General features: G+C 34.6%; 1 protein-coding gene across 2 annotated transcripts in view; it reads left to right on the plus strand.

Moving 5' to 3' along the window:
• Window positions 1-27582, plus strand: part of MS3_00001785 (uncharacterized protein) — a 41830-nt gene that overhangs the window by 11186 nt on the left and 3062 nt on the right. For both annotated transcript variants that reach the window (XM_051209280.1, XM_051209281.1), the window contains 11 exons: window positions 3095-3226; window positions 4386-4530; window positions 5306-5410; window positions 6493-6660; window positions 8407-8548; window positions 11004-11109; window positions 16158-16529; window positions 18662-18832; window positions 21380-21672; window positions 22835-23038; window positions 25336-25660. In XM_051209280.1, coding sequence (XP_051074721.1) covers window positions 3095-3226; window positions 4386-4530; window positions 5306-5410; window positions 6493-6660; window positions 8407-8548; window positions 11004-11109; window positions 16158-16529; window positions 18662-18832; window positions 21380-21672; window positions 22835-23038; window positions 25336-25660 — 2163 coding nt within the window. The remainder of the gene's footprint in view (window positions 1-3094; window positions 3227-4385; window positions 4531-5305; window positions 5411-6492; window positions 6661-8406; window positions 8549-11003; window positions 11110-16157; window positions 16530-18661; window positions 18833-21379; window positions 21673-22834; window positions 23039-25335; window positions 25661-27582) is intronic.

The following is a 27582-nucleotide window of genomic DNA, read 5'->3' on the forward strand; positions in this document are numbered from 1 at the left end:
TTTATACCTTAATAAAAAAGCAACAAATTATGACCAATTACAACTTTTTATTGATCACTTTATCAGTTTTGTTTTCATTTCTTGTTAATACTTCCATGCTGTTACTTAAACTTAGCTTGATTCTTAAGACTGACAGGACTTATTACCGTTACCTACACTTACACAACTGTATTTAAATAAATAACGTATATATATATGCTGTATTTTTTATCACACGTATACTTACATATACTGTGATAACCTTATTCAGTGTTAGAGGATACTATATTTTGTACTGTATCACTAAAAGCAGTTGGTATAATTATATGTACCTAATTTTTTTCTACTGGTTAGTATCTACCAACTACCAGAGCATTGTTGCATGTAACGTCATGGAATCTTATACCTTTCTAGGACATTTTTAGTTTAACTTCTAATTCCTGAAGTTACTGAATAGTTCAAAAAACGTCTAATTAAATGTTGACAATAATAATATACTTGTCTATGACCAGCATTAAGAAGAATTCCGGAGGTGAATATAGCAAACTAGTTGATGAGGCTGTAAATCTTTGCCCACTGACGTGGTTAAGACACAGATTGTGTATTCCTAACTAGTGTCCACTTCGACGACTAATGATTTCTGGTGTGCTAATGGGTTGGGAGAAAGCTAGGGCCGGTCAAACTACGATGTGGTATCAGTTCGTGAGGTTATTGACAGTTGGTCTGAGTCATGTTGATAGATGGAAACTGCCTGGCTTGGGTAACCTTGATCAGTGGTTAGAGACGTTGTGTGACATGCTTCACAATCAGTCACAATGGAGTAGATGCATACACTCTTTATCTTCCTATAGATCAAAATTTCCTGTATTCCTTCATTCATAGCTTCTCTTTCCACTTTTTAGAACCATGTTCCCAATGATTAGCCATTCTCCACATCAGTATTACTACATTATTTTAACTCTCCTCCTATCTGTTTTTTTTTTTAAATTTCATCGCTTCGTGACAATTTGTTATAGTGACTTTGGTTAACGCATATTTGTGCAGAATTGCACTACGTTGACTACGCCTGACAGACAGCTATATCGATAGTGAGACAGATATTGCTGACGACGTCTCCAGTATATCGTAAATTTAGAACAGCGTATATAAGCGAACAATATTGTTTTCGACTAGATTCTCGTTGTTCGCTTATATATGTTGTTCCAAATTACAATATAGGAATTTTTCAAATATCATAAATTCGATAATGTTGGAAACCTTAGAACTACTGTATGCAAACTCAGTGGTGTTAAGTTATTGTGGTCGTCATGATACTTGAAGGTCCTTGGTCCGATATTTGGTGAAGCTTTATGTACGCACTGTAGAGGAGTCCCGAAGTAGGACAAAACAATCACTTTGAGATATGTGATTTCCAGAGTTTCTTCGTCTGATACCAGCTTGTAGTAGGAACCAAGTACATACTGCAAAATCTCCATATGCTCACGACTATACATACTAGCTGACAAACGCAACACAATATACCATACTATTTTGAACAGTTTATTCAATTCTTTGGTCAATGTGTTATCTTTCTCATTCAACGATTTCGATGGAGTCGTTTTTTTCAGCATATATTCCTGACAGAATTTCCTGAACTATTGTTACGTTGTTTCGACAACTATTACCATCATAATATCAAAGATCACACAAACTTGTTAAACAAAAATGCAAAAATTATAATTAAATTAGTGAAACTAGCATTAATTGGTCCTGATAAATTTAATTTTATTACACTAATTAAATATTCAAATTCCATCAGCCATCTAAACATATGTCATCCGCAACTGACCAGTTAACTTGTAACCTACATTTCTCAACAAGTACGAAATTATTTATCAAGTAAGCTGGTTGAAAGGCATCCATTCCATTTCACATTCTGATCACACTTTGTTGAAGCGTAAACTGAGTAGTTAAATAACTTTATTCTTTTTTACGTTCACTCCTCATGTTTAAATAACCTATTAGAGCATATATTCATCATAGGGATTTACTATAACCCACATATCATTAAGGTCATTAATCCTTATCAAAAGATCTTTGAAGTAGATTCACATAAATCATTAGATACATGTATCCCTAGTTATTCTTCAAACAACGTAGCAGATTGTAGTTCTTCAGTACAGTTAGACGGTTGCTATACTGTACTAATTTTAAAGAATATTATTTATCCTCCGAAATTTGTTATTTCCACTTTTATATCAGATTCAATTAATACTGACGTTAAATCTCGGCTATACTTCTGCTTAACATCACTTCAAACAGTGATTGCATTATTTTTTTTTAAACAATTGTCTTACATAACATATAATATAATTAACAGAATTGGTTATATCCACAAAATTTATTAGTTTATCAGATGCATTTAAAACATTTTGATTGATCTTTTTAGATACATGATACTTTTTAGTATTTTTAATTCTGGCGGTGTAGAGTAATGAATTATTGTCACACATTGATTTACGCTAGTATTTCGTTTTATTAATTTATTTCATTACTTGTGAAAAATTATTTTAAAAGATTTATTTTCTCTTGCCAACTATTTGTATAACCTACTAAAACGGATTAAAGATGACTTTATGAATATAGGTTTTAGTTTATCAAATGTTGACATTCTATATAACTTGTGCATATATATATATATATATATATATATATATATATATATTATGAGAACAAAATTGCCCTATCACCATATTGATACTAGAAATCCTTTTCTTACCTACATACGCATTTACACTGAGACAGATTTTTTAATCGATTGTACGGTTATTAACATTTTAAAGATAATGTATGGGTGATAGATAGACAAAGGACGCCGGTTAACATGGCTGAACTATAATATCATTTCAAACGTTTACTTTTGATAATGCTTTTTGTACTAGCTATTTCATTGCATGCTGACGGTGTTTTAAACAAATCAAATGATGTCTTCATTTAAATATTTGTTCTCTTGTACTTGAATTCTGTATGTAGTCTATGCTATATCTCTTTCTGTTGTCACTTTTTCTATTGAAAATGTCTAATTTCTAGTGAATTATTATTTTGCTCATTACTTCATTTCATTCCTAAAAAACAGTGTTCGCCACGTCAAACTCATCACTGGAGGGAGGGAAATTTACCAACCAATTCTAAGTGTTTCATATGTCGTAAGACATGCTGGTCATCTGAATGTCTTACAGGTTATCGTTGTCAATGGTGCGGTAGAACTGTGAGTTGTACTACTTGAATATTAATATTTTTACCGCTTACCTTGTAACAGTTGTCGTAGGCACATAGATATATATCATGATATACGATATTAGAAAAGCGGTAAAGTAACTGTACTTATGAGTTTCAATATGTATGTGGTTATTCATTAATTTTATGCTTAAACTCTTTAAGCTGTTCAGATATTTCTTTAATCAATTAGATATTGATTTAGTTCGGAGATAATTTTGTCATGAACTGGTGCTACTTTGATAGATATCACATCCAGTTAGCATAAAATATGACTAAATACTGTGTACTTCCGTGTTATTGATTGGTAAAAGGATAAAAATGACTAATTATCCACTTGATCAGCATTAAGAATGAGTTTTCATCGTCAATAAAGTTTGTATTATATCTATCCATCAAGCAGTTTCAGTATAATGAAATTATTACGGATTGTGGTTAATTATTTCTAGGAAAATAAACTAATGGGAAAAAAAATCAATTTCGGGTAGTTGTCGGAGTATTATCGTTTCTCCTGTTTTTTGTTAACTCGAATTACTTACATTATATCCACAGTCATTTCTACTACATATCAAATAAACACAGTCGTGTTAAATTTATTCCTTTCATAAGATCGATTTCTTAAATAGCCTGTTTTACTAACCATAAACTGTGAAGGGTAATATTGTATGTGGCTTTCGGAGTCCATTATATTTAATCATTCCACCTGAAATTCGGAACATTGGAAACGGGAACCAGTCTATTACTAGTGCAATTCAATATGACGTCTAAAAGGAGATCTTACTTTCACTGTACTCTGATTTCTCATAAAATACACGGTCTTGTCACCTTATGTATATATTACGTTTTTTCAAATCGTCATTCCAACTAGTGTGACCTTACAAGGTTGTAATAAATGGCTGAAATCGTAGGGTTGCTTGAGAAGTATTACAATTTGTGTAGCACGTAATTTTATTGATAGATCACAATTTTTTAAACTACTGATGTTACATATTATGAGAGTAAGTTAAATGGTTTGTAAATGGATTCTAATATTAATCTTTACTAGTCACTTCTTTAGTAATATACAGCAATCATTAAGATTAGTTTTCTTGGTACATATTCCAAAAATAGTATAACTATCGCCAATGTTGTATAAATTTTCTATAATTCAGAGTCATGCAGGATGTATAGAGAAAGTGGATGATGAATGTGATTTCGGTCCTTTACGCGATATCATGTTACCTTCATTCTGTGTTAGCCTCCCACGGATGAATATTCCTATTGAACATGTGATTGGAGTAACTAAACGTCCACGAGGTGAGTTGTTTTACTCTTTTCTAACTAATTATTTAAACAAGTCATTCTGAGGAACTAAAAGGCTTTTCTATTTCTTAGTATTACATTCATTCAATTTGACTCTTACTTTAGTCTTAAGGTTTTAGTTTGATAGTTTAGTTATTTGATATTCGGTCATACAATTTATAACCTATACTTTGTTGCATTTATCTGGATTCAAAACATCGGGTAGTATAATTCAATCTGATACATTTTGTCTGTGGCCTAGGGTTAGGTAATAATATCGAGTGTCGTATGCTATTATATATCGGCATCGGTAGACCAGTAAGGCATATTCTAATATAATATATGGTTCTGTTAAAATTTTATTTTTATTTTTTAGGCGAGGAGAATAACGACAAAATATAAACAACTTCACAAATTTAATATAATCTCTGTATTCTGTATTTGTTTATATCTATACCTTATACCGAAATTGCGTTGAAAATTGATATTCGTTCGTAATTTGTATCAGCAATTTTTAACACAATTGAAGACAATAATTATCATCAAATTGTGATTGATTCTTTTTCGGTATTTTTACGAGACTATGGTTCAGTTGGCTTGAAATTTTAGATGGTTAATAAGCTATATTAATTAGCCATAGATGATAACTTGTGGTGCTTTGAATTACCTTGATGATATGAATTTATCGTATGATAGGTTGACTTTGGTCAGTCTTTCAATGTGTTTTTACATCATTGATTGAATTCAGTTCAACTGATAATTTCGACTTCTGATTTCTGTTTTCTTTCAGGTCGAGCTATTTCAGCTGATTGGTCAAGCAGTGGAGAAAGCAAAGAGGATAGTTGGCAAGATACACGATCTCCGAGAGAAACTATAGACCGTGCTAGTAGTGATGGTAAGAATAAGTTGTTGTTGCTAGATCTAGATTTCATTGCATTCGGTACTTGCTACAATGGTGTATCTACAATTTTGCTGGGCGGTGCCAAATAATACAGAACCTAGTTTCAGTGTCCTGTCGATCACCTCCAACTAATTAACATATCAAAACAGTGCACATAATTTCAAAGCATTTAGACGGGAGGGTGCATCATAACTTGATCAATAGAATTTGATTAGCAGTAAGGACTAGAAAAATATGACATTGGTCGCTACTCAGTGATCGGTCAACTGCAAATCGTAGTATATTTGTTGTTAGATTTAGTTATAGTGATTACACTAAATGTTTGTCATACAAGTGTATTACGTCATGCTTTCATGTCACGATTTATTTGTTTAGCAAAAAAATGTTTCAAAAGAATATACTGGAATAATCTAAGAGAAATTGACAATAGTAAGTGGGGAAAGTTATATATATATATAGTAATGTAATCAAGTATAAATTTATTTATCCCATTTCAACTGATACTAAACCACATTACCTAGGCTAAGTCACCCGTGCATTTGTGTTGATTAGCATTCCCCCAACATTATCATATATTTCGAAATTTCTCATTTATCTTGAAAATTGAGTCAATTCACCAACAACACACATTGGTTGTATTTACGTTTCCTGGATGATTAATTTGATCTTGAAATGGTGGAGAAGATTTGTAGCTCAGGTGGATGATTTTGATGGAGTTAGTACAAGCTGTGAACCACATATGGAGAAATTCGAACGCTTCACTTCTATCTGAAGTTTGTGCTGATGATGTCGTTCAGAAGAACGATGAAAGCTCCACGACCAAACCATCCAGCTCAGGGAACAAAACTCCATCAAAATTAATTTGATCTCATATAAAATCTATTTTCAGATAAAGACGCTATCAAAGTTGTGCGTTCGTCATTAAAAGTTTTATCATAAATTGAGACTGCTTCAAGAATTTATGCTTTCCATTGATTGTTGTTATAAGATAACTATAATCCATATTACAGACGAAAATCCTCTTATCGACATTTTATGTTACAACTTCGCTATTTTATTTTTCAATCCCTTACTAGAATATTTATGTGTATTCGATGGTGTCGGAGCTTTAAAGAGACGTTCATGTCGAAGTTTCAGTTTTTCTAAATCAATGTCTACTTATTCGGCAGTTAAACGGTTTTTGAAAACATTTCATTTAGCTGGTACGCCTGATTATTACAATGTATATGAAGTTAATGAACATGGTATGTTGTCGCCATTTTGTTCAGAAAGAAACTTACACTTTTTTATTTTTTTAGTTATATTTTGTTTTCTTTGTTACATATGTCCCGTTGGCAATTTTCAAATCTAGTTTAGAGAATATTTGTAATATCCATAGTTATCTTGCTTAAAGAACATAAGTGAAAAGAAACCAAGGACTGATCTTAAATAGTTGTTCATTAAATTATCTTATCTGACTTCTTCTGTACAGGGAGCCTGGTTGAATCTTTAAACATTTTACATTATTCAGAAATGAACCTGTAAATCAGTATTTGGATGGTGGGTGACCAAGTACTTTAACCACACTGCCTCGGTGCTCCATTAAATCAAATTGAAGTACACACGTACTTTTATCATGAAAACTTTCAAGCTTTGTTAGATACCTTTTGGCCATTTCATGTAGAAATAATTAATGTCTACCAATAAATTGTGTAACAAATATTTTTAAAATGCGAAGTACTTTCACAAGGTATATTTTATTGTTTCCAGTAAAGTCATTAATCCTATGATATATAACTGTTTAAGAATTACCAGAAATATTTGATATTCCAATCTATCTATTTTCTTACATAATTTTCTGATTATGTTAATATTTGATTTGTAAAAAGTCGTATAACCGTCTTGTAATTATGTTCGATATATGCGTATAGTAAAATGTTAGTATTGTTACTAATATGAGACTATAACGTTGTCTTACTTCTACAATTTGTATTTATTATTAGGTGGAAAGCAACTTCAGTTTATTGTTTCCAGTGAATTACTTAGTTGATTAATATATTTCCTTTTTATCATAGAAGTTTAATACTCGAATAATTTATGTGAAATTGCTTTTTTTCTATACTCTTCGGTTATATTTATCTATGGAACAGTTGTCTACGTACTAATTGTTGATTGATTATTGATCAGCTGCATATGATTAGGCTAAAACAATGGTGATTTGGTTTCTTCACATTACTTTTCATTTCTTTTTTAAAAAGTGAAGTAATAGTAGTAATAGTTAAACTGTCTTGTACATATGTCTAAAATAAATGCTGGATATGTAGTATAATAATAATAATAATAATAATAATAATAATAATAATAATAATAATAATAATAATAATAATAATAATAATAATAAAAGTATATCACAACAATAGAGCTTTGAAACATGATTACAATGTTTTATTCTCTATATATATATATATATATATATATATATATATATATATATATATAAAGAAGGAAACCGTGTGATGACTAGATGGGGAAAAGGGAGAAAATTGAGGAAAAATAGGTGAATAACACTTGAATTAGAAACTGTTGAGTAGAATGTACGAGGGAATACAACTATATGAAATTCAGTGTAATGAGTTAACTAAGTACATGTTCGTGTAATCGAGTTTGAGTTTCGTTTTATTTACGAGCATCAGTGATAAAACCATATTATGTAAACTTAAGTAGATAAAGTAATGTTCAAACCTGAAAACTGTAAACACTAAGCCATTCCTCCATGCAGTTATGTTACTAGTATCCTACATTCTTAGCAGCATTACTCTGTACAACGTGAACAATGGATATGTTTTTGAGATCATAGCTATTTGTCATTGGATTATATGTTCTCAATCCATAATGATTGAATTATTAATTAAAGCAGACAGTATTTAAATAATTATGCAAGTTTTATGTGGGATTTCGCGTTCATATTATGTCTGAATTCACACTAATTTTTTCCATCTTTTTTTGCATAGATGGGACTGAAAACAAACTTAATTATCATGTCAATCTTCGTAGTCAGTTGAGATTTGATTTAAAGCAACCTTCCATATTGATTCGATCTAAAGAACCAGAGGAATCAACGATTACCATTAAAGTGTACGCTGGAGATTTACGGTACGTTTCAAAGTGTTACAAGTTCAGGTTTAGAACCTATGTAAATCTTTATTCTTCATTCGTTTGGTTATATAGATTTGATTATAGTGAATAGTAAAAAAACTGGTTTTTTTTCCAAGGTGGTCCAAATCTCGCTTATTATGTAAATTCATCAATATATGGTTGTCCTAATTCAAAGAAATAGAATGAGATTTTATTATGATTTATCCTCTAATTAATATTAAGTTCTTTTAACGAATTTGCATAAAAATAAAACACTTGATCGAGTTAATTATACCCTCATATATGAGAAAACAACAGTTTGGGAAATTGTTTTTGCCATAAGTCAATATAAATATTTCGTAAAACGTTTTCATATTTACATTTGGATACAGTAGATTGAAATAATAATAATAATAATAATCTATGCGTATGTTTTTGTTTATTTTTATCTTTTGCCTCTTCCCCTTTAATGTATTCTTTAGTTTTAATACTCTCTATTTATGGATTGTATAGAAACTTAATATAAGCCAACTAGTAGGTTAAAAATTTATTTTCAGATCAGTTTATTACGAAAGAACACCAAAAAATATCACTGTTAGATAGAGAAACGTGTCTCACTTGTATATTTTTTATTCAGCTTTAAATCAAACCTATTATTGTTCAACGGTGATGTTTGGCAACTTTTACGGAATCCCCATTTCTAATAGGATATACTGTACTCATCTTGAGTGGTGTATCAACGTTTTGTTACGTATTCATAGTGACTACTTTTTATTTTCTCTTTCTCTTACAGAATACAATTATCGGTTTTATTTTTTCATTTAATTCTTACTTCTTCGCTATTGACTTCATATGAAGTACTTTGGCGTTGTGTTCTTTGCTCTTAATGGTTTAATTTAAGAACTTTCGTTGTCGCTCTGGACAACATCATCGTCTGTTTCACGTAGAAATGAGCTTTTTTGGTGATTTTACAAGTCCTTGTTTTGATGATTTCGTTTCTACATAGTTGTCTTCTTAGATACTGTTGTTCTCAGTTGTTTTTGCACTTATTTTGACTGTCATTTTTGATTAATCTCCTACACTGTGATTAAATGAACTCTTCCGCGTAAATTGATATGTCGATATGTCTACAGGTTGACAATTGATCTGTATGGCATGCTTCTATAAATCTTGTGGCATTCTTATATCTTCTTTTATCCAAAGTTTCAACGTCGCTCTAATTAACTTCGTGGTCGTGATTCTCCACGTGCGTTGATATCAGTAATAACATATCATATCATTCCACTGCTAATCTGTGTTCATTTTTACGACCACCTCATTTGAGGAACATTCATAATCCCTCCAACTGGTTGCTCATCTTTGCCTTGTACCCTGTATTTAACTTCAACAGTACTTACCCAGTCGTTCCGTGATATGTGAGTAATGCTTCGAAGACATCTATGAATTAAAATTGGCAGTCTACACGTTTCTTCTTCTTTCATAGACCATTTTTCACAGCCATGAAGTAATACAGAGTGGAATTCTGCACAATTTATTCATCCTTTAATTGGAAGACGAAAATTTTCATAGCCACGAATGGCGTAAATTGGTCAATGTCAACTGAGCTTTGTGAATCTGTGTCGATATTTAATCAGAAACTGGCACACCAGAGTTGATCAGGCTTTCAAGATAAACAAAATCGTCAATCTGCTCAACTATTTCACTGTCATTTTTAGTAGTTACTGACGCAGACCAGTCCTGAAGCAAAATTTTAGATTTAGAGGGATAAAAACATCCCACTCATGCTTGCATTGTTAATTAGGGCGATCAGAATGCTCTGGATCGCCTAAAATGCATGCATTATAAGTATTTAGTCATTTTCTCTTATATAATTTGAATTTTTTAATAATAGCTAAAATAACAATTATGAGCATGTCCATGATTTAGACTATCATATGATGTTCCTAATGTTGGTCAGTATTTACGTATGATATTAGTTTCTAGTCAAAAAAGGATTGTGTATTATGTGCTCTAAGGAACTGTTGTCTTGATCTTTATATTTTCCATATTGTTGGAGCTTTCTATTATTTTTATAGATTAGATTGTTGAGTAAAATATTTTATTACGAACTCCATACTAGGTTTCTATAGAAAGAAGATTGAATTACCAATTATATGTATTTACTTCATTATGTCCAATTCATTGTATGCTATCATTTATACCAAATATATACATATAAATATCACCTAGGATACAGGGTTTAATTGAAATATTCTGATACATTTTACTTATTAACTTATATGTGGTTAAAAGTAGCATTAAACTTAATATGATGTGATGTGTTTTAGTTTGTATTTTACTCTTAAATGGATCGGACCTTTTTTTCCAGTTGTCCTTATAGTACACTATTTATTGTTTTAGCTACAAATTTATTTATGTACTCGCACAATTTATTAGTTCTTTAAAACCAAAAACAGAACTTTTCTTGTTACAGCTTACTACTTGCTCCTCATGTACCGCCATATGAAGAAGTGACTATTAATTCCGAAACTACTGCATCCAAAGTGGTTGCAATGGCTTTGAATAATTTTGGTTGTGGAGTAAGTTAACATTAAAGATAATATGAAGCTACTTGTTGTTAAGTTGTTTTAAAAACACGAATTTTATCAAGTTCCTAATTGCTATTGAAATAATCAAATAAAAAGCATTTTTCACTTGAGTTGTCTGTCCTTATTGTTAAATCTCGACCGTAGCTGCTACCTTGACATGGTGGTCGGGCTTGCCTATCGTCATGATCCAACCGAGCTATATTGGCTGGAACATACGTTCCTGTAGGTTCTGACATGCCAGGCAGGTCGATTGGAGAACGGTAAGACTAAAATCAGCAACTCAAGGTCTGAGGGCGAAGTCGTACTGCTGACTGTAGAGAGGTGTGACAGCAGTAAGGTGTTTCCCTCAGACAACCAGCATCTGCAGCCATGCTGCCTTCCCACAAGGAAGGAAGGGGTTGGAAAAGGTTGACCCTAAAAATTTCAAGCCTCACGGATTTCCATCTTCGGCGGTAAGGCTCTTTGAAGAACGTAGCTAACACATTAAAAACCTCCCACAAAAAGGCCGTGCGCGACCGGCCTCAAGCAGTTGTCCCTTGGGCTCTGCGGTCACGCTCTCAGGTCGTAAAGACCAACACTAATCCAATTTCCTTTTCAGGTTCCTCAAGAAATACCCTTCCACGGTGTGGGCATCCGGGAAGTGACAGCAGCCCTCATACCCGTAATAGCACACGAGACCAAGTTGGTCAAATTCAAATCCTTCCTACACCTCCTAATAACTCTTATCTCCACGACTAACCCTTCACACGTCCTTTTATCACCTCACACCACTAGAGCAAACGATTTGAGTACGCGGAACATTTTTGCTGGTCTCCTGAAACCACGCTCTAAACTACACGTAGGGGCTTTTAACGTACGAACACTTTGCCAAATAGGACAGCAGGCTTCCTTAGCTAGGACTTTAGAGTCTCGCACCATCGATGTGTGCTGCGTCTCCGAAACGCGCATTTAGGATCTGAGTAGCGTCATTCATTTGACTTCACCATGTCAAAATAAAGAACCGACTAGATTTACGCTTCGTGTATCTGGAAGCCCTGATTCTGCTTCCCGTGGCCTCGCCGGCGAAGGTATAGCATTGAGTCCTAGGGCAGAACTAGCTCTCTTAGAGTGGATCCCAGTAGACAATGGTTTGTGCGCTGTCCGACTGAACGGAACAGTAAGAATCCGGAAAGATAGGGACACTCGTTGTTGCCTCTTCGTCGTCTCTGCCTATTCTCCCAGAGACTGCAGCTCAGATGATGTAAAAGATGAGTTTTACAGAAAGCTTTCCGACCTTCTCCGAAAAGCTAAGCGCTCGGATGTAGTAATAGTGGCCGGTGACTTTAATGCTCAAGTAGGTAAACTAAGCGATAGGGAAATACACCTAGGTGGATCTTATGGTGTCGTGGCTCAAAGAACAGATAATGACGACCGTCTGTTGCAGCTATGCTCAGATAACCGCCTGTTCCTTGCAAATACTAACTTTAAGCATAAGGAAAAACATCTTTTAACATGGCGACCCCCTAATTCGTCCCAACGTTGGACCCAAATAGATCACATCGCTATCAGCCACCGATGGAGGGGCTCGATAGAAGACTTTCGCTCATTCTGGAGCACATGCCTAGATTCAGATCATGCTCTAGTGCGAGCGCGTATTTGTTTGCGTCTTACTGGACGTAGGAAAGACGCTGCAAGGAAACCTCTTAGGGCCCTACTTAATGATAGTCAAGCCAAGAGTATATTTCAGGAACAACTAGGAAAACAGTTAGGCAGCCATATATGTGATGCCCACCCCGATGCAGCATGGAATGATATCCGAAAAGTTGTGGAAACAGCAGTGATGTCTGCAAGTACGGTAAACCGCAAGGTTAGGGAGAAACACTGAATCTCAGCAGCATCTACCGCACTGATAGATGCTCGAAAACGTATTCCATCTGGTTCTGAACATAACGAAGAGCGGAGTCAGCCTAAGCGCAAGCTGACAAGAAGTCTACGCAATGATCGTGAACAGTGGTGGGTAGCGAAAGCAAGAGAGATGGAAAAGGCAGCGGCAATAGGTAATAGCAGACAATTGTTCAGACTCGTTAAGAAAACCGGCATTAGGAACCCGACCGTTAGCGAAACAATCTCAGAGAAAGATGGACATATTATTAATTCTTAATCCAGGAGATTGGATCGATGGGCAGAACACTTTAGGGATCAGTTCAACTGGCCTTCAGCCACACTTCGGCTTCCCACGATCTCTAGTCAACCTGAATGGCAAGTTAATGTAGGTCCTCCGTCCCTTTACGAAGTTGAAAAGGCCATAGGAAATCTGAAGCGAGAGAGAGCAGCAGGCTTACTCAGGTTTACTCTGAGATTTTTAAGGATGGTGGTCCAGTATTAGCAGTGAGATTAACTGAGGTCTTAGGTAGAATTTGGGAACTGGACGTAATCCCATCTGACTGGTCTCAATCACTGATTGTGCCAGTTCATAAGGAAAGACAAAAGTCATCTTGTGACAATCACAGAGGAATCAGTTTGACTAATATAGTATCTAAGATGTTAGCTTCAATAATACTTCGACGTCTAACTAAAGCTCGTGAAGAGCAGATTAGAGAAAACCAGGCCGGTTTTCGACCTGGACGTGGTTGTATAGATCAGATATTCACACTACGTCAGGTTCTAGAAAACAGACACACATTCAGACGCCCCACAATGGTAGTATTTCTCGACCTTAAGGCGGCATTCGACTCTGTTGATCGTGAGGTTCTATGGCAGTGTTTGTCACTGAAAGGAGTACCAAAGAAGTACATTAACCTTATAAAGGCTCTCTACTCGAACACAACTGGTCGAGTGAGAGCTTATGGCGAACTGTCATCAGAATTGATTACCTCAAGTGGTATTCGTCAGGGCTGTCCACTCTCCCCATTCTTGTTCAACTTTGTGGTCGACGTACTTTTAGAGATAACACTCTCCTCATCTAAATTTCCAAGGGTTGAACTTGTACCGGGAGGTTCACTTGTTGACTTAGAATATGCAGATGACATAGTTTTATTTGGTGAAGACGCTGACAAAATGCAGAGTCTTCTGACCACTCTAAGCAACAATGCAAGCATGTTTGGGATGCAATTCTCTCCCTCGAAATGCAAAATGTTGCTTCAGGATTGGGTTACATCGACACCCGAACTAGTGATAGGGAGTGAAGTAGTTGAGTGTGTCGACCGCTTCACTTATCTTGGAAGTCTCATCAGCCCTTGTGGTTTAGTGTGTGACGAAATCTCAGCACGGATACAGAAGGCTAGACTAGCTTTTGCCAACTTGCGTCATTTATGGCGTAGGCGAGATATCCATCTATCAACCAAAGGACGTGTTTACTGCGCAGCACGTCGTTCCGTCCTACTTTATGGCAGTGGAACATGGCCGGTAAGAGTAGAGGATATTCGTAGGTTACTAGTATTCGATCATAGATGTCTTCGAAACATTGCTCGTATATCCTGGGACCATCGAGTAAGTAATGTAGATGTTAGGAAACGGGTACCAGTTAAGGATGGCAAACCAATTGATGAAGTAGTGAGACTTCATCAGTTGAGATGGCTGGGACATGTGTTTCGTATGCCCAACGACCGACTGCACCGACGTGCGATGTTTTGTGGTGTAGGAGTAGGTTGGAAGAAAGCTAGGGGCGGACAGACCAAAACATGACACAAATCCATGAAGTCACTGACAAGTGGACTGAGCCATGTTGGTAGGTGTAGACTATGTGGTTGGGGTCCACGAGATGATAGCAACCGATGGTTAGAGACCCTGAATGACATGTCTCGAAATCGTTTGCAATGGCGCAGGTGCATCCACTCTTTGTGTTCTCCCAAATTCTAATCTTCTGAATTCTTCATGTCCCTTCCTTTTTTCCTCTTTCCAAATTTATTTCACTGTATTATACTCGTTGAATAACATGTTCAAACTCTAATGTTTCCGATCACTGCTTATACTCTTACCACCTCTACCACTACGGGATTTGAATCGACAAGTGCATCTCTGTGTTAATGTGGTGTGGGAACTTGAACTGATGTACGTACGTACGAAGTTCTACGTTGTTACTGACTGTCTTACTGACCTTATTGTTAAATAGTATACCAAATCAGTTGTTTTTTGTTAAAATGTATTATTGAACAAACATTATGAGTTTACTTAAGTTGCCGTTTAGCCGTTTGTATAATTCGAAGCGTTAAAATTATTTGATTGATTTAATTATTATACGTTTTCTGGGGATTTCTGTCAGGATGTCGTATTCAGGGAAAAGGGAAGTTAAAAAAAGCTAAGATTTTAAATTTGTAATGAAGAATTTTCTTATCGGTTGAATGTATACTGTGAAATGTGGATGGATTTGTTATGCTGATTGAAAAAATCTTTTAAATCATTTTTTTAATTTGTTCTTATATATGATGACCTCTTCAAGTGCGTATCAGTCAAGCATAACTAACTGTTTTAATAGTTTTTTTTTTAAAAATTTGGCCCCCATTTACCGGAAGAAAAGCTGAAATCTTCATCTCATCAAGCATTATTTGAGTATGTGTGTGGTTTCGTCGTCTCTCAGATCACAGTCGTTACTTACAGCTTAGTACTTGAAGCAGTAATCAATCATTAAGTTGAATTTTTCTTATTTAAGTATAGGGGCTCAACTTTTGTTCAGCTTAAATATAAAATAAACTATTCTGACTAGAATATTCCTCAAATATGATTCTTATTAGATTCTAAAAAGTTTGGTAAGTTGAGCTAGATATATTAACACCTTACATAAACAAGTATATTTTCCTATAATCTACATAATGCGGTGACTAGATGATTGTAGTGTTTAGTTTTCAGTCATGAGGTTACTGTTTCAGACCCTTTCTTACATTTTTGTTTTGATAAGCTAGATAGTCTAACTAGTCTGTTTGTAGAAGAATTGTCACTTTAACTGTAGTGCATAAGTATTTACTTGGCAAATAACTTACATCATATAGTAATTTTACAAGAAAGTTTTTCGGTGTAATCCTGTTTATATATACTCATAAATCCTTTTTTGTGTTTTTCTTTAGCATATGAGCCCAGATGACTGTTATTTAAGCAGTGTTTGTGTTGATCGTACAGTTAGTGAACAATTATTAAATAAAGATGATCGTCCAATGCTGCTACTTGATCAGTTACGTGAAGAATCAGCTAGAATATCACAATTCACTCGATTCGAATTACGTTTTGTTGAAGATCCTCCTATCGGTCCTAGCGTCTCCTTGTTTGTTGGCAATCTTAAAGAAAACCTATCACAACGATTGTATGAACGTGTATTATTAGACAAATTAGGTGAAAAATGTCGTTGGGATTCAATTGAAGTAATATATTATGAAAGTGGTTGTCTTGTTTTAAATTATCACTCAAGTGAAAAAGCTGAACAAGCTTATGAATTATTAAATGTACGTCATTAATTTTTTACAAATTAATTCCACTTTTTATTTATTTATAATTTTCATTGAAATCGTGGATGCATCCAAGTTAGATCACCATTGAAAACCTGGAAGCACTGGACAGACATTTCTTTCCAGTATGGGACTCCTCAGGAAGAGGCGGTCATCCAATGCCTTCAAGTTTTTACTGATGGCCTGACTTAGATTCGTTCATGATTTCTATGAAAGTCAACAATTTCCACAATCCATTACTGACTATTTATTATTCTTTTTATATGATCTGTTTCCACTTTAATGTTTAAGATGAAATCCTTTCGCAGCTGCTTTTAGTCCACCTGTAAATATTTCAAAATCTGCTCTATGAAAAACTAAAGGATATTTATAAAGCTTGTCAAAATAATGGGCAAATGGAGACGTAAGAAGTTTTAGAGGAACAGTCAATCATAAGCAATTTAGAACCTGACATATTGTGCACCTGGTTAGCTTTTCTTACCAGAGTTGTTTTCTGCGAGATGTGGTTGATGACCACATGCGCAACTCCCTTCCTTTACCGGGGCATTGGACCGGCAATAACCCTGGAAGCGCTATAGGCGGAGCTAAAGAGGCGGTCTTCACGCATCAGCCAGACTGTCATGTGAACATCATCCACAGGTTCTATCCAGCTAACATACCACACGAGGACGTCTGCCTGTTGTTTCCCCCTGGGTCGATCCGTCCCTCCTTGGACGACCTGGACAACCCTCACTCCGATGGGTCATCCATATCGGCGTCTTACTTAGCGTGGATGCCCGACCAACATGAGCACACATATGCCAGTACTCCCGGTCCCACGAAACTACTCACCCTGGCCTCCAAGTATCTAGCTTACTGGCGGACGCCATCACAGACTACACTGCATAGTCGTTGGTGGAGGACATGCATTCCAATTCAGGACCGGTGTCAGACAAGTGTGCTTACTCTCCTCTTTTTTCTTTCTTCTGATGGTTGACTGGATTTTGAAGACCATATCTGAGGAGAAGCATGAAATACAATGGACAAGTTGGATGCAACTAGACGATTTGGACTTTTCAGATGACCTGGCTCTTCTATTCCATACCCACGAACAAAAGCAGGTCAAGACAACCAGAAGTTTCTGCATCAATGGGCCTCAGGATATACAAGGTAAACCTCAGGATCGTCAAATACAACACAGAGAACATCAACTCAATCACAATTAACGGAGAAGCTCTGGATAAGATGGAGACTATCACATACCTGGACAGCATGATCGATGAACAAGGGGTATCTGATGCAGACGTAATGGCGAGTATCGGTAAAGCAAGGACAGAATTCCTACAGTTGAAGAATATATGGAACTCAAAACAACCATCTGCAAGCCAACTTCAAAGTGAGAATCTTCAATATGAACGTCAAAACAGCTATACTGTACAGAGCTGAAACTACGACAGCCATCATCATAAAAGTACAAGTATTTATAAAAAATGGTCTACACAAGATACTCAATGTCCGTTGACCATATACCACGAGCAACAGTCTACTGTTGGGGGGGGATAAACCAGTTTCTAACTGAAGAGGAAATTGGAGGAAGACTGGAAGTGGATAGGATATGCATTACGGAAATCATCAAACTGCATCACGTGGCAAGCACTAACTTGTCATCTTGAAGGGGGAAACGGAAAAGAGGAAGACCAAATAATACACTATCGATAATTGGAAGCAGACGTCACAAGAATGAATAGCAACTGGAAGCAAGTGGAAAGTATTGCGTTGGATAGAGAATATTTGTGGGCGGCCTATGCTTCATGAGAGGTAACAAGAGTAAATAAGTATATTGAGCACCGATTCAATTCGCCACACCATATAATCATATCAAGATAAAATTATTAAGACAAATGCAATAAAAGTAAAAGTATCACTATAAGTAGTAAACACTAATCGTCACTAATATTACTCGAAAAGTGAAAAATGAATTTATTGAATAAAAAAGTACAAGTCTTTCAGAGTGAAGGATGGATACATTTATGCTATTGTTATCTATTCTAAGTTAGGTTATTCAATGTTTACAACGATTCAGTGCTAATTTATACAATTTCTTTTTATTTCATTGCAATATTTGTATATATAAATCTATGCTTTAATAGGAATCTATATTTATGAATAAACCAATAACTGCTCTACTTCTCCCAACAATTCACCCACAAAATTTACCTAAAGGAATTCAACCACTTTTAGTATTTGTCAATTTAAAATCTGGCGGTTGTCAAGGTGTCGATTTAATTGTTGCTTTTCGTCGATTACTCAATCCATTTCAAGTAAGTGTATATATGTTTTCCTGTGTTAGTATATTTCAATGTCTGTTTTGTTTTCATTTGTTTTGTTCACTAATTTACTGTATACACAACTATCGCTTATAAAAGAATTGTAATATTGTTTTATATACATTTTTTATCCCGTTAACAATGTGTACCATTTATTGTAGCTCATTTCTTACGTCTTTTGAATTTAGTTTTCAAGTGTAATTGATTCAGTTGTGTATGTGATTAATGATACTTTTCATTGATATCTTCTCTAATGACCTATTTTTTTCAAAAGTGCTTATTGATTTAATATAATTGATATCCGTTATTCTCATACTTTTTTCACTTTCTTTTTCTTTTCTACTTCCCAATGGCAATATCAGGCTGGGGATAAACTTCACTTTCCCAACTTATCTGTGTATCGTAGTCAGTAATTACGGTTATGTTTTTTCTAGTCACTCATTTGTATGTATTTTAAAGCAATTTCTATCATAGAATTGATTGGAGGCATGTTGTTTGCTGTGTTGCAATTTTTGATGGAGTTTTGTTCTCTGAGCTGGATCGTTTGGAAAAGTAAACACAAACATAGGAACAAAAATCAAACCAACGGGAGATACAACCAAAACAAAGAAGTAAACAATGACAGGTTTAAGGTCAACAAGAACCAATCAACATTGGGGCGTACAGGATAAGCTGTGAACCACGTGTGGAAAAATTTGAACACTTCACTTCTACCTGAAGTTTGCACTGATGAAAGCTCTACGACCAAACCATCCAGGTCAGAGAACAAAACTCCATCAAGATCATCCACCTGAGCTACAAGTCTACACCAGCTGTGTTGTAATGTTTCTTCCATCATGACTGACTCGCCTACATTTGACGCGTTCCTAGCATAATGGAATGATATTTTTGTCTTAGAAATCTTTACATTTTTCATGCAAGCCAGCAAAAACAACAGGTAACGAAACACACCCTCCATCATGGATTACGAAAGTGTATATAATAATTCATTTGGGCTGGTTATCAGGCGAAAGGTCAAAATTGTGAACGAGAATGGAGTTTATCCTCACTCCAATTTCACCAACTTTAAAGGATCTCACTTTATTTTTGTCTGTTTGACACTTTATGATTATTAGTTGGAAAGTATAGATAACGAATTCGAATTTATATATTTTTTAGAGCAGTTTAGTTAGTCAATCGTACACATACTATACTTAAATATGATAAAGTAGTGTAATCATCTCGTATTTTATTAATTTATACCTTAATTATTGGTTAATATTGTGTGATGCTTAATAGTGTGGCGTATATATATCTGGCGCCCCTTTGTACCAGTATTTATACGTTCAAATAAATAAACAAATAGATGCCCAAAACATTACATCATTTAACGATACTTCTACCTTATTTCCATTGAATTTTTTTAAAAAAAATATTTAGATTTACATAAGAATTAAATAATTTGTAATTTGAATTTGTTCAATTATTTTTATAAATTAAATGAGAATAATTACTTGGGTATTATTCTGTTCTTAATTTCGAATGATCTGCTGTTTTGTTGTTGTTTTAGATTATTATTATTTGAACACATAGATATTGATAAAGGAGGCACCAAATACATATGCGCCACACAGATCTCATTTGATGTGTGAGGGCCGTGATACTGCACGGGTGCCCAAACCGAAGCAGGTGGTTTTCTTAGGGAGCCACACCCGAAGCCTTCGACCTACAGGTCTGATCCACAAGGCAGTGAGGGCATCCTAAGGAGTTGCAGTCCCATGGTAGTCGGTGACCAACGATTGGTTCATACGCCATTTGTCCCCTCAGGGTACTGGAGCCCATGTGCACCATTGTTTTGGAATCAGGGTTTTCCAACTCCTCTAGATGGACTCTCCATATCCACCAACCCGGTTAAAGCGCCGAACGTTCGCTTTTCGTCTTCTCAATTTCGTAAACAACACCCCCGCCATGAGAAGGCAGTGAGTAGGACTTCCCTGGCGGAGACTATATTCGCGTGGCCATGTGAGAGCATTTGGAGAGGGAGAGCGGACTCTCCACACTTTCGGCCGTACCAGGGCATTTGGGGGCGTTGTTTTAAATATTTTCATTTCAATGAAGTGTACAATTTCATTTTGTTAGATATGGCATTATGACTAACTTTTTTAAACTGTTCAAATCCAATTAACATAATTATATTTAGACTAAATAAATATTATTACTATTAGTTTTTGTTAATAATTAATCTACCTTGTAATCTATTACATTAAACTTCATCTTATGATTGAGTTGTATTGTATATTTCTTTCATTCAGCCTGATACTAAAGAATAATGAATATTTTACATCGAATTCATAATAAAATATATTTAATGCATTTTTGTTTTGTCATTTTATTATAAACAATGAAACGTTTGGAAATATAATCATGAATGTTGATGAACTTTACCCACTTGCTTAAATATCAAGTATGACATTTCGATAGTAATGTATACAGTTTATTTATTTGTTCGACTTCAATCATCATTTCATCTGTTGTTCCACTGTCTTTGTTCTTTTTTATTAGGTATTTAACCTTGATTATGGTGGTCCTTTACCTGGTCTGTACTGCTTTCGTCATTTAGCTTCATATAAGATTCTTGTTTGTGGTGGAGATGGTACAGTAGGATGGACATTGTCATGTTTGGATATTGTTGGACAGGATGCAGCATGTAACGCTCCTCCTATTGCTCCTCTTCCTCTTGGGACTGGTAATGATCTATCTCGTGTTCTTCGATGGGGTTCTGGTTATTCATCAGCTGATGATCCTCTAACTATTTTAAAGGATGTAGTTGCCGCTGAAGAAGTGAAGTTAGACCGGTAGATAACATTATTTCACTTCATATTTTATCGAAAATTACTCATACGACCATAATTTACATCACTGACTGATTTCAGCCAACCGCTGTACATCAGAAAGCACTGAATAGAGCTAGTTCATTTTGGTAGGAGACTGCTCATCAGTGTGTGTCAACGACCTTATCTGGGATCCTACCCAGGACCTTCAGGTTTCGCAGCGAGTACTCAACGTTTAGTTACTTGGTGGGAATCCAGTGGTTTACATTTCTAATGCCGATTTATTCGCGATATCGCACACCTAGCTTCTGATACCATTGATGAGTAACTGTTTCGCACCACAGACATGGTTGAATCCTACTGGTTACGGATTCTCACTAGAACTCCGGGAATTTCCTATCGAAATTAGTCACTAATGAGGACACAGTTATTATTGATGATGACACCACAAAATAATGATTGTCATAAATGTTAACTATAATATTTAACAATCTCTACAAAACTATCAGCTACGTACTTATATAATTGTGTTTATCATATGAACTTCTGATAACTGTATTCTTTACTCAGTAGCATTTTGTTTATCGTATTGAAGAAATGAACCTTTTTTTAATAAACCTACTTAACGCTTAGATATTACAGAAGGAACTAATTCATGATACATTAGTCTCTTGTCAAATGCAAACTCAGAACATTTTTCTTCCCTACTTGTATGACAAATCAATTGAGTAGTTGTAGACTATGTAGTAGTTATAATAAAAGTACAATATTTGTTAGACAGTTTTTGCTTTCACTCCTGATAATGATCATTCTGAAATATTAGCTAGCATGTAAGGTACTCTTATAAAATCATGAGTGACATAACTCAGAATTAATCTCAGTAGCGTTTTCCTTTTAACTTAGACTTTTTAAATTGCTTTACTTTTTTATTCCATGAATTCATTCCTTCTTGAATCATAATTTCTATGCTTAATGTTTTCTACCTTTATCAATGGTGTTACTACTTCTATCGTTGTTATTCTTGTCTTGATAACTTCATGTTGTTGTGTTGATATGATATAGCGAGTTGAATCGTTGTATAATGTGCCGGAATTCTAAGTTTCCTTACATATTGACCGACTTTATTTGTTAAAACAACACCCTCATTGTTACTTCCTTTTTTATTACTACTGATAATCGCTTATAGATGGACGTTGATTGTTCGACCAGAAGAAGATTTTAAAGATGAAACAAAATTAGCTTTAGAATTGCAAACCAATGCATCGAATACAAATGAAGATAATTCAATTATGATTATTATGAACAATTATTTTGGCATCGGTATAGATGCTGATTTATCATTAGATTTTCATAATGCACGTTCAGAGAATCCATCAAAATTCAATAGCCGGTAAATTGTTGTAATTTTTTTGTATGTGTCCCTTCTTCAATTTTTGTGCTAGTTTTCCATTCTTCATTGTGCATATTAGAGATGATTGGAGGAGTCAGTCGTCAATAAATCTCAGGCATAAGGTGGTTACGTATTAGTTTCATTTTTAAAAGGATTGTTTCTCTCTATAGGATTCGAACCCATGTCACTTAATGTCACAATTAGAAGCGTTTCTCAGTGAGCTAACCAAACACCGATCGATCTTCTGAGGAAATAAGATATTTACGTTGGTTGTTCACTGATTAATAACCAATATTATGTTATGTTATCGTAAGTGGTGAACATACTCTATCGATCAAATCTGTGCCTGAATTGGTAGGATTTGATCTGACATGAAGGTAGTTAATGCTTTAAGGTAAAGATGCTATTTCTACCGTGACATCAACATCATTTGGATAAATTATATTGAAAATCAAGTAGTGTTGGACAGTTTGTTTTTGTTTTCTGGCTTGCTAGAATTACTCAGTAAATTTACTGATTCATATCTTCTAAAACTTTTGGAACCCTTAATGGTCATTTCAGTTTGTGGAAAACAAGGTTCACTACCAAACCAAGAGATATTTTCAGCTACTAACTAGGTCACTAGGTCACCCTACCTTTTTGTATGGTTCTTATAATGCGGAGGAAAAACTGTATGTTTATATATTAGTATGTGATCACTTGCCTGAGCTGAAGTGAGTCTTTATCGTTAAGTGACAAGTACATGCGAAAACTAACCTACTGATGATGGACGGATATTAAGAGGTAAGACAAATGAGTTAAGAGTTGTATTTTTATGCTAAGTGGACCTTATATTCAAAATATTAAGCACAGCATTAAGTATAATTAAATGTCATTCTAAGCATAAATGATTGTAGCATATATGAATATTATAGGATCATATTATAATTTGTCCATCAGATATGTTTTTTTTATTATGTCTTATCAGTTCTTCAGACAGCTTATCACATGTTTAGTATTTAATAAATATGAAAAAGTTATTTTCACTTTTTTGTGTGTACTCAATGATTTCACATAACAACTAAACTCTAGAAACATTTCATTGGTTATCAATCAGTTTTAGTGTACTGTGCCATGCTGTATTTTATTCTAATCTCTACATATTACACATTGAAACTCTATTTTTAAAGCAACAATGCAAACATGTTCAGCATGCGATTCTCTCCCTCGAAATGCAAAATGTTACTTCAGGATTGGGTTACATCGACACCCGAACTAATGATAGGGAGTGAAGTAGTTGAGCGTGCCGACCACTTCACTTATCTGGGAAGTCTGGTGTGTAACGAAATCTAATCACAGATACAGAAGGATCGACCAGCTTTTGCCAACTTGCGTCATTATGGCGTAGGCGAGATATCCATCTATCAACCAAAGAACGTGTTTACAGCGCAGCACGTCGTTCTGTCCTACTTTATGGAAGTGAAACATGGCCGGTAAGAGTAGAGGATATTCGTAGGTTACTAGTATTCGATCATAGGTGTCTTCGAAACATTGCTCGTATATCCTGGGACCATCGAGTAAGTAATGTAGTTGTTAGGAAACGGGTACCAGTTAAGGATGGCAAATCGATTGATGAAGTGGTGAAACTTCATCAGTTGAGATGGCTGGGACATGTGTTTCGTATGCCCAACGACCGACTGCACCGACGTGCGATGTTTTGTGGTGTAGGAGTAGGTTGGAAGAAAGCTAGGGGCGGACAGACCAAAACATGACACAAATCCATGAAGTCACTGACAAGTGGACTGAGCCATGTTGGTAGGTGTAGGCTACGTGGTTGGGGTCCACGAGATGATAGCAACCGATGGTTAGAGACCCTGAATGACATGTCTCGAAATCGTTTGCAATGGCGCAGGTGCATCCACTCTTTGTGTTCTCCCAAATTCTAATCTTCTGAATTCTTCATGTCCCTTCCTTTTTTCCTCTTTCCAAATTTATTTCACTGGATTATACTCTTTAAATAACATCTCCAAACCCTAATCTTCCCGATTACTGCTTATACTCTTGCTACCTCTACCACTACGGGATTTGAATCGACAAGTGCATCTCTGTGTTAATGTGGTGTGGGAACTTGAACTGATGTACGTACGTACGAAGTTCTACGTTGTTACTGACTATTTTTTCTTTAATACTGTTGTTAATAAATAGATTTTATTAAAAATGGTGAGAATTGTTACAGGTGAATTTTATTATGTTCAAACGAATAATTACAGTCCATGGATATTTTGATTAACGTATTGTTTATTTTATTTCTCGTTTAGTATTCACAATAAAGGTGTTTATTTTAAAATTGGTTTAAGAAAAATGATTAATCGAACTATTTGCAAAGATTTACACAAACAAATTGTAGTTATTGCTGATGGGAAAATTGTCATATTACCACCAATTGAAGGTCTAGTTGTATTAAATATTCTTTCTTGGGGTGGTGGAGCTAATCCATGGAATGTGGAAAAGCATGATGATGAATTTGTTAAACCTACACATTATGATGGTTTACTTGAAATTGTTGGTATTTCTGGTGTAGTTCATATGGGACAAATCTATTCTGGTCTTGGCACTGGGATTCGTCTTGCTCAAGCAGCACATGTAATTTTGACTTTTTTATATTAAAAATGATTTGTTAGATTTCGTAAAATTAATCTATTTTATTTTCAAAATTTCTTAAAATACCATAGTAAATGTTAACAACATATTTTTTGAATCTTAAAATTATTCTTTTTTCCAAATGTAGTTAATTTAACTTTTCCAAACTAGTGGTTAATATATTCGCTCACTTTATGTAGGTAAGCGTTGATGTTGCCCACTATAATGTGAATGTACTTAACGACTAAATCATCAAGTTCAGAGAATACAAAACAACGTAAAACGTCTGCCTAAATTAAACATCTTTATCGTTTCATGATAAACTAAAGATAACGTAAATGAATTAAATTTTTTTTTCAAACCACCATTTATCACATACTTTAAGAGCTTTTAGCGAATGTAGTTAGCACTCGGGTGATTGTTTATCTTTATTTGAAATTTAAAGTGTCTTTCTTCTTTGAAACATGGCCAACAAGCTTAAATATGTAGACAAACGTACATGTGTTCGATTATATATGTCACCAAAGTATTGGTCACGTGTAACAGAACCACTAGGTTAGAAATGTTGATGTTAGATGTAAAGTTTTAGGTAGGTAGAGAAGATTAAATGAAAGGGTTATTGACTTACTTTGATTGCGGTAACTAGCTCGTATGCTAAATGTGCAAACAACTACTCATCCTGACATATGCTAGGCGAATCAGACCAAAATATTAAGGATTTCATTGCTTTTCCGGCACATCATTTTTTTTTATCAGAATACCTTTTCTTGTTCAATTCTGTTGTTGCAAGGTTTACTTGATACTTAAACTTACGAAAATTTGCGCAAATTCCCAAAATGTGATAAACTTTTTTTCATTCTCTTGTTACAGTTTTTGCTGTGTAATCCGTTAAAGATTTTATTATCTTGTAAAACACATTTTTCCTAAAATATTGTCCAATTTCAAGCTACTTTTCTAGTTAGTGCGTGTTTCTAACTGATACTTTTTTTTCAGTTTAAAAGATAAGTCTTTTCTATAGACATTGAATTTAAAAATAAACGATATGAAAATTTGTTCAACTATCCATCGAATATAGATTAAACTGATTGTTTTTTTTCTTCCCCGAACTAGTTTCAGTACAGTCCATCTTATTTTATGCTAAGCTATTTGGTTTGAATTTTTCTTTACAAAGAACATTTTAAATATATATATTATCTGTCTGTTCTCTATTGTCGGCATGGGTCCACTCAGTTATCGTGAGTTATATGGCCCATAATTGTTTACAAGATTAGAGATGTATTCAATTCCCATAGATCTTGAGTTTTAGGATTACCGCATACTTTTCTATTTCTTTAATTCATTCGTTCTTCTCGAATCATATTGTCTATTCCTAGTATTTTCTCATTTTACTGATGCTGTTAGTAATTATACTACTGTGAGATTTGTTTTGATAAATTCTTGCTAACTTATTATTTATTCAGTTTAACCATCTTATCAAAATTTCGTAGTAATTCTTAGGCATAACATGGATAGTTAAGGTATTCATTAGCTTTCCTATTTCTTCATTATCTAAAATTGACATTGACTTTTTAAAAAGACAATTTTATAACTAGTTCACTTCAAGAATCAATATCACTTCCTGGCTTATTATTTACAATTAAGAAATACTAAACAAATATAAGCAAAGATGGATGGTGGCCAGCAGTGGAATCCAGAACGCGCGTTTCGCCCTATTTGGGACTCATCAGCTGGGTGTACCTGCATATAATGCTCGTGACTTAAGGATGCACATATGCCAATAAGAGACTGATCAATTACAGTCTTAAACATCAATGGGAAAATCCAAGCAAACAGTATAAAATGAATTTACTAAACAGATAGCTTGTTTATTCTAATTTTGAAAGCTCTGCATACAGAAATGACTAGCGATATCACGAGTTTTGTTT

Source organism: Schistosoma haematobium, chromosome 1 (genome assembly GCF_000699445.3).
Source record: "Schistosoma haematobium chromosome 1, whole genome shotgun sequence".
NCBI lineage: Eukaryota > Metazoa > Platyhelminthes > Trematoda > Strigeidida > Schistosomatidae > Schistosoma > Schistosoma haematobium.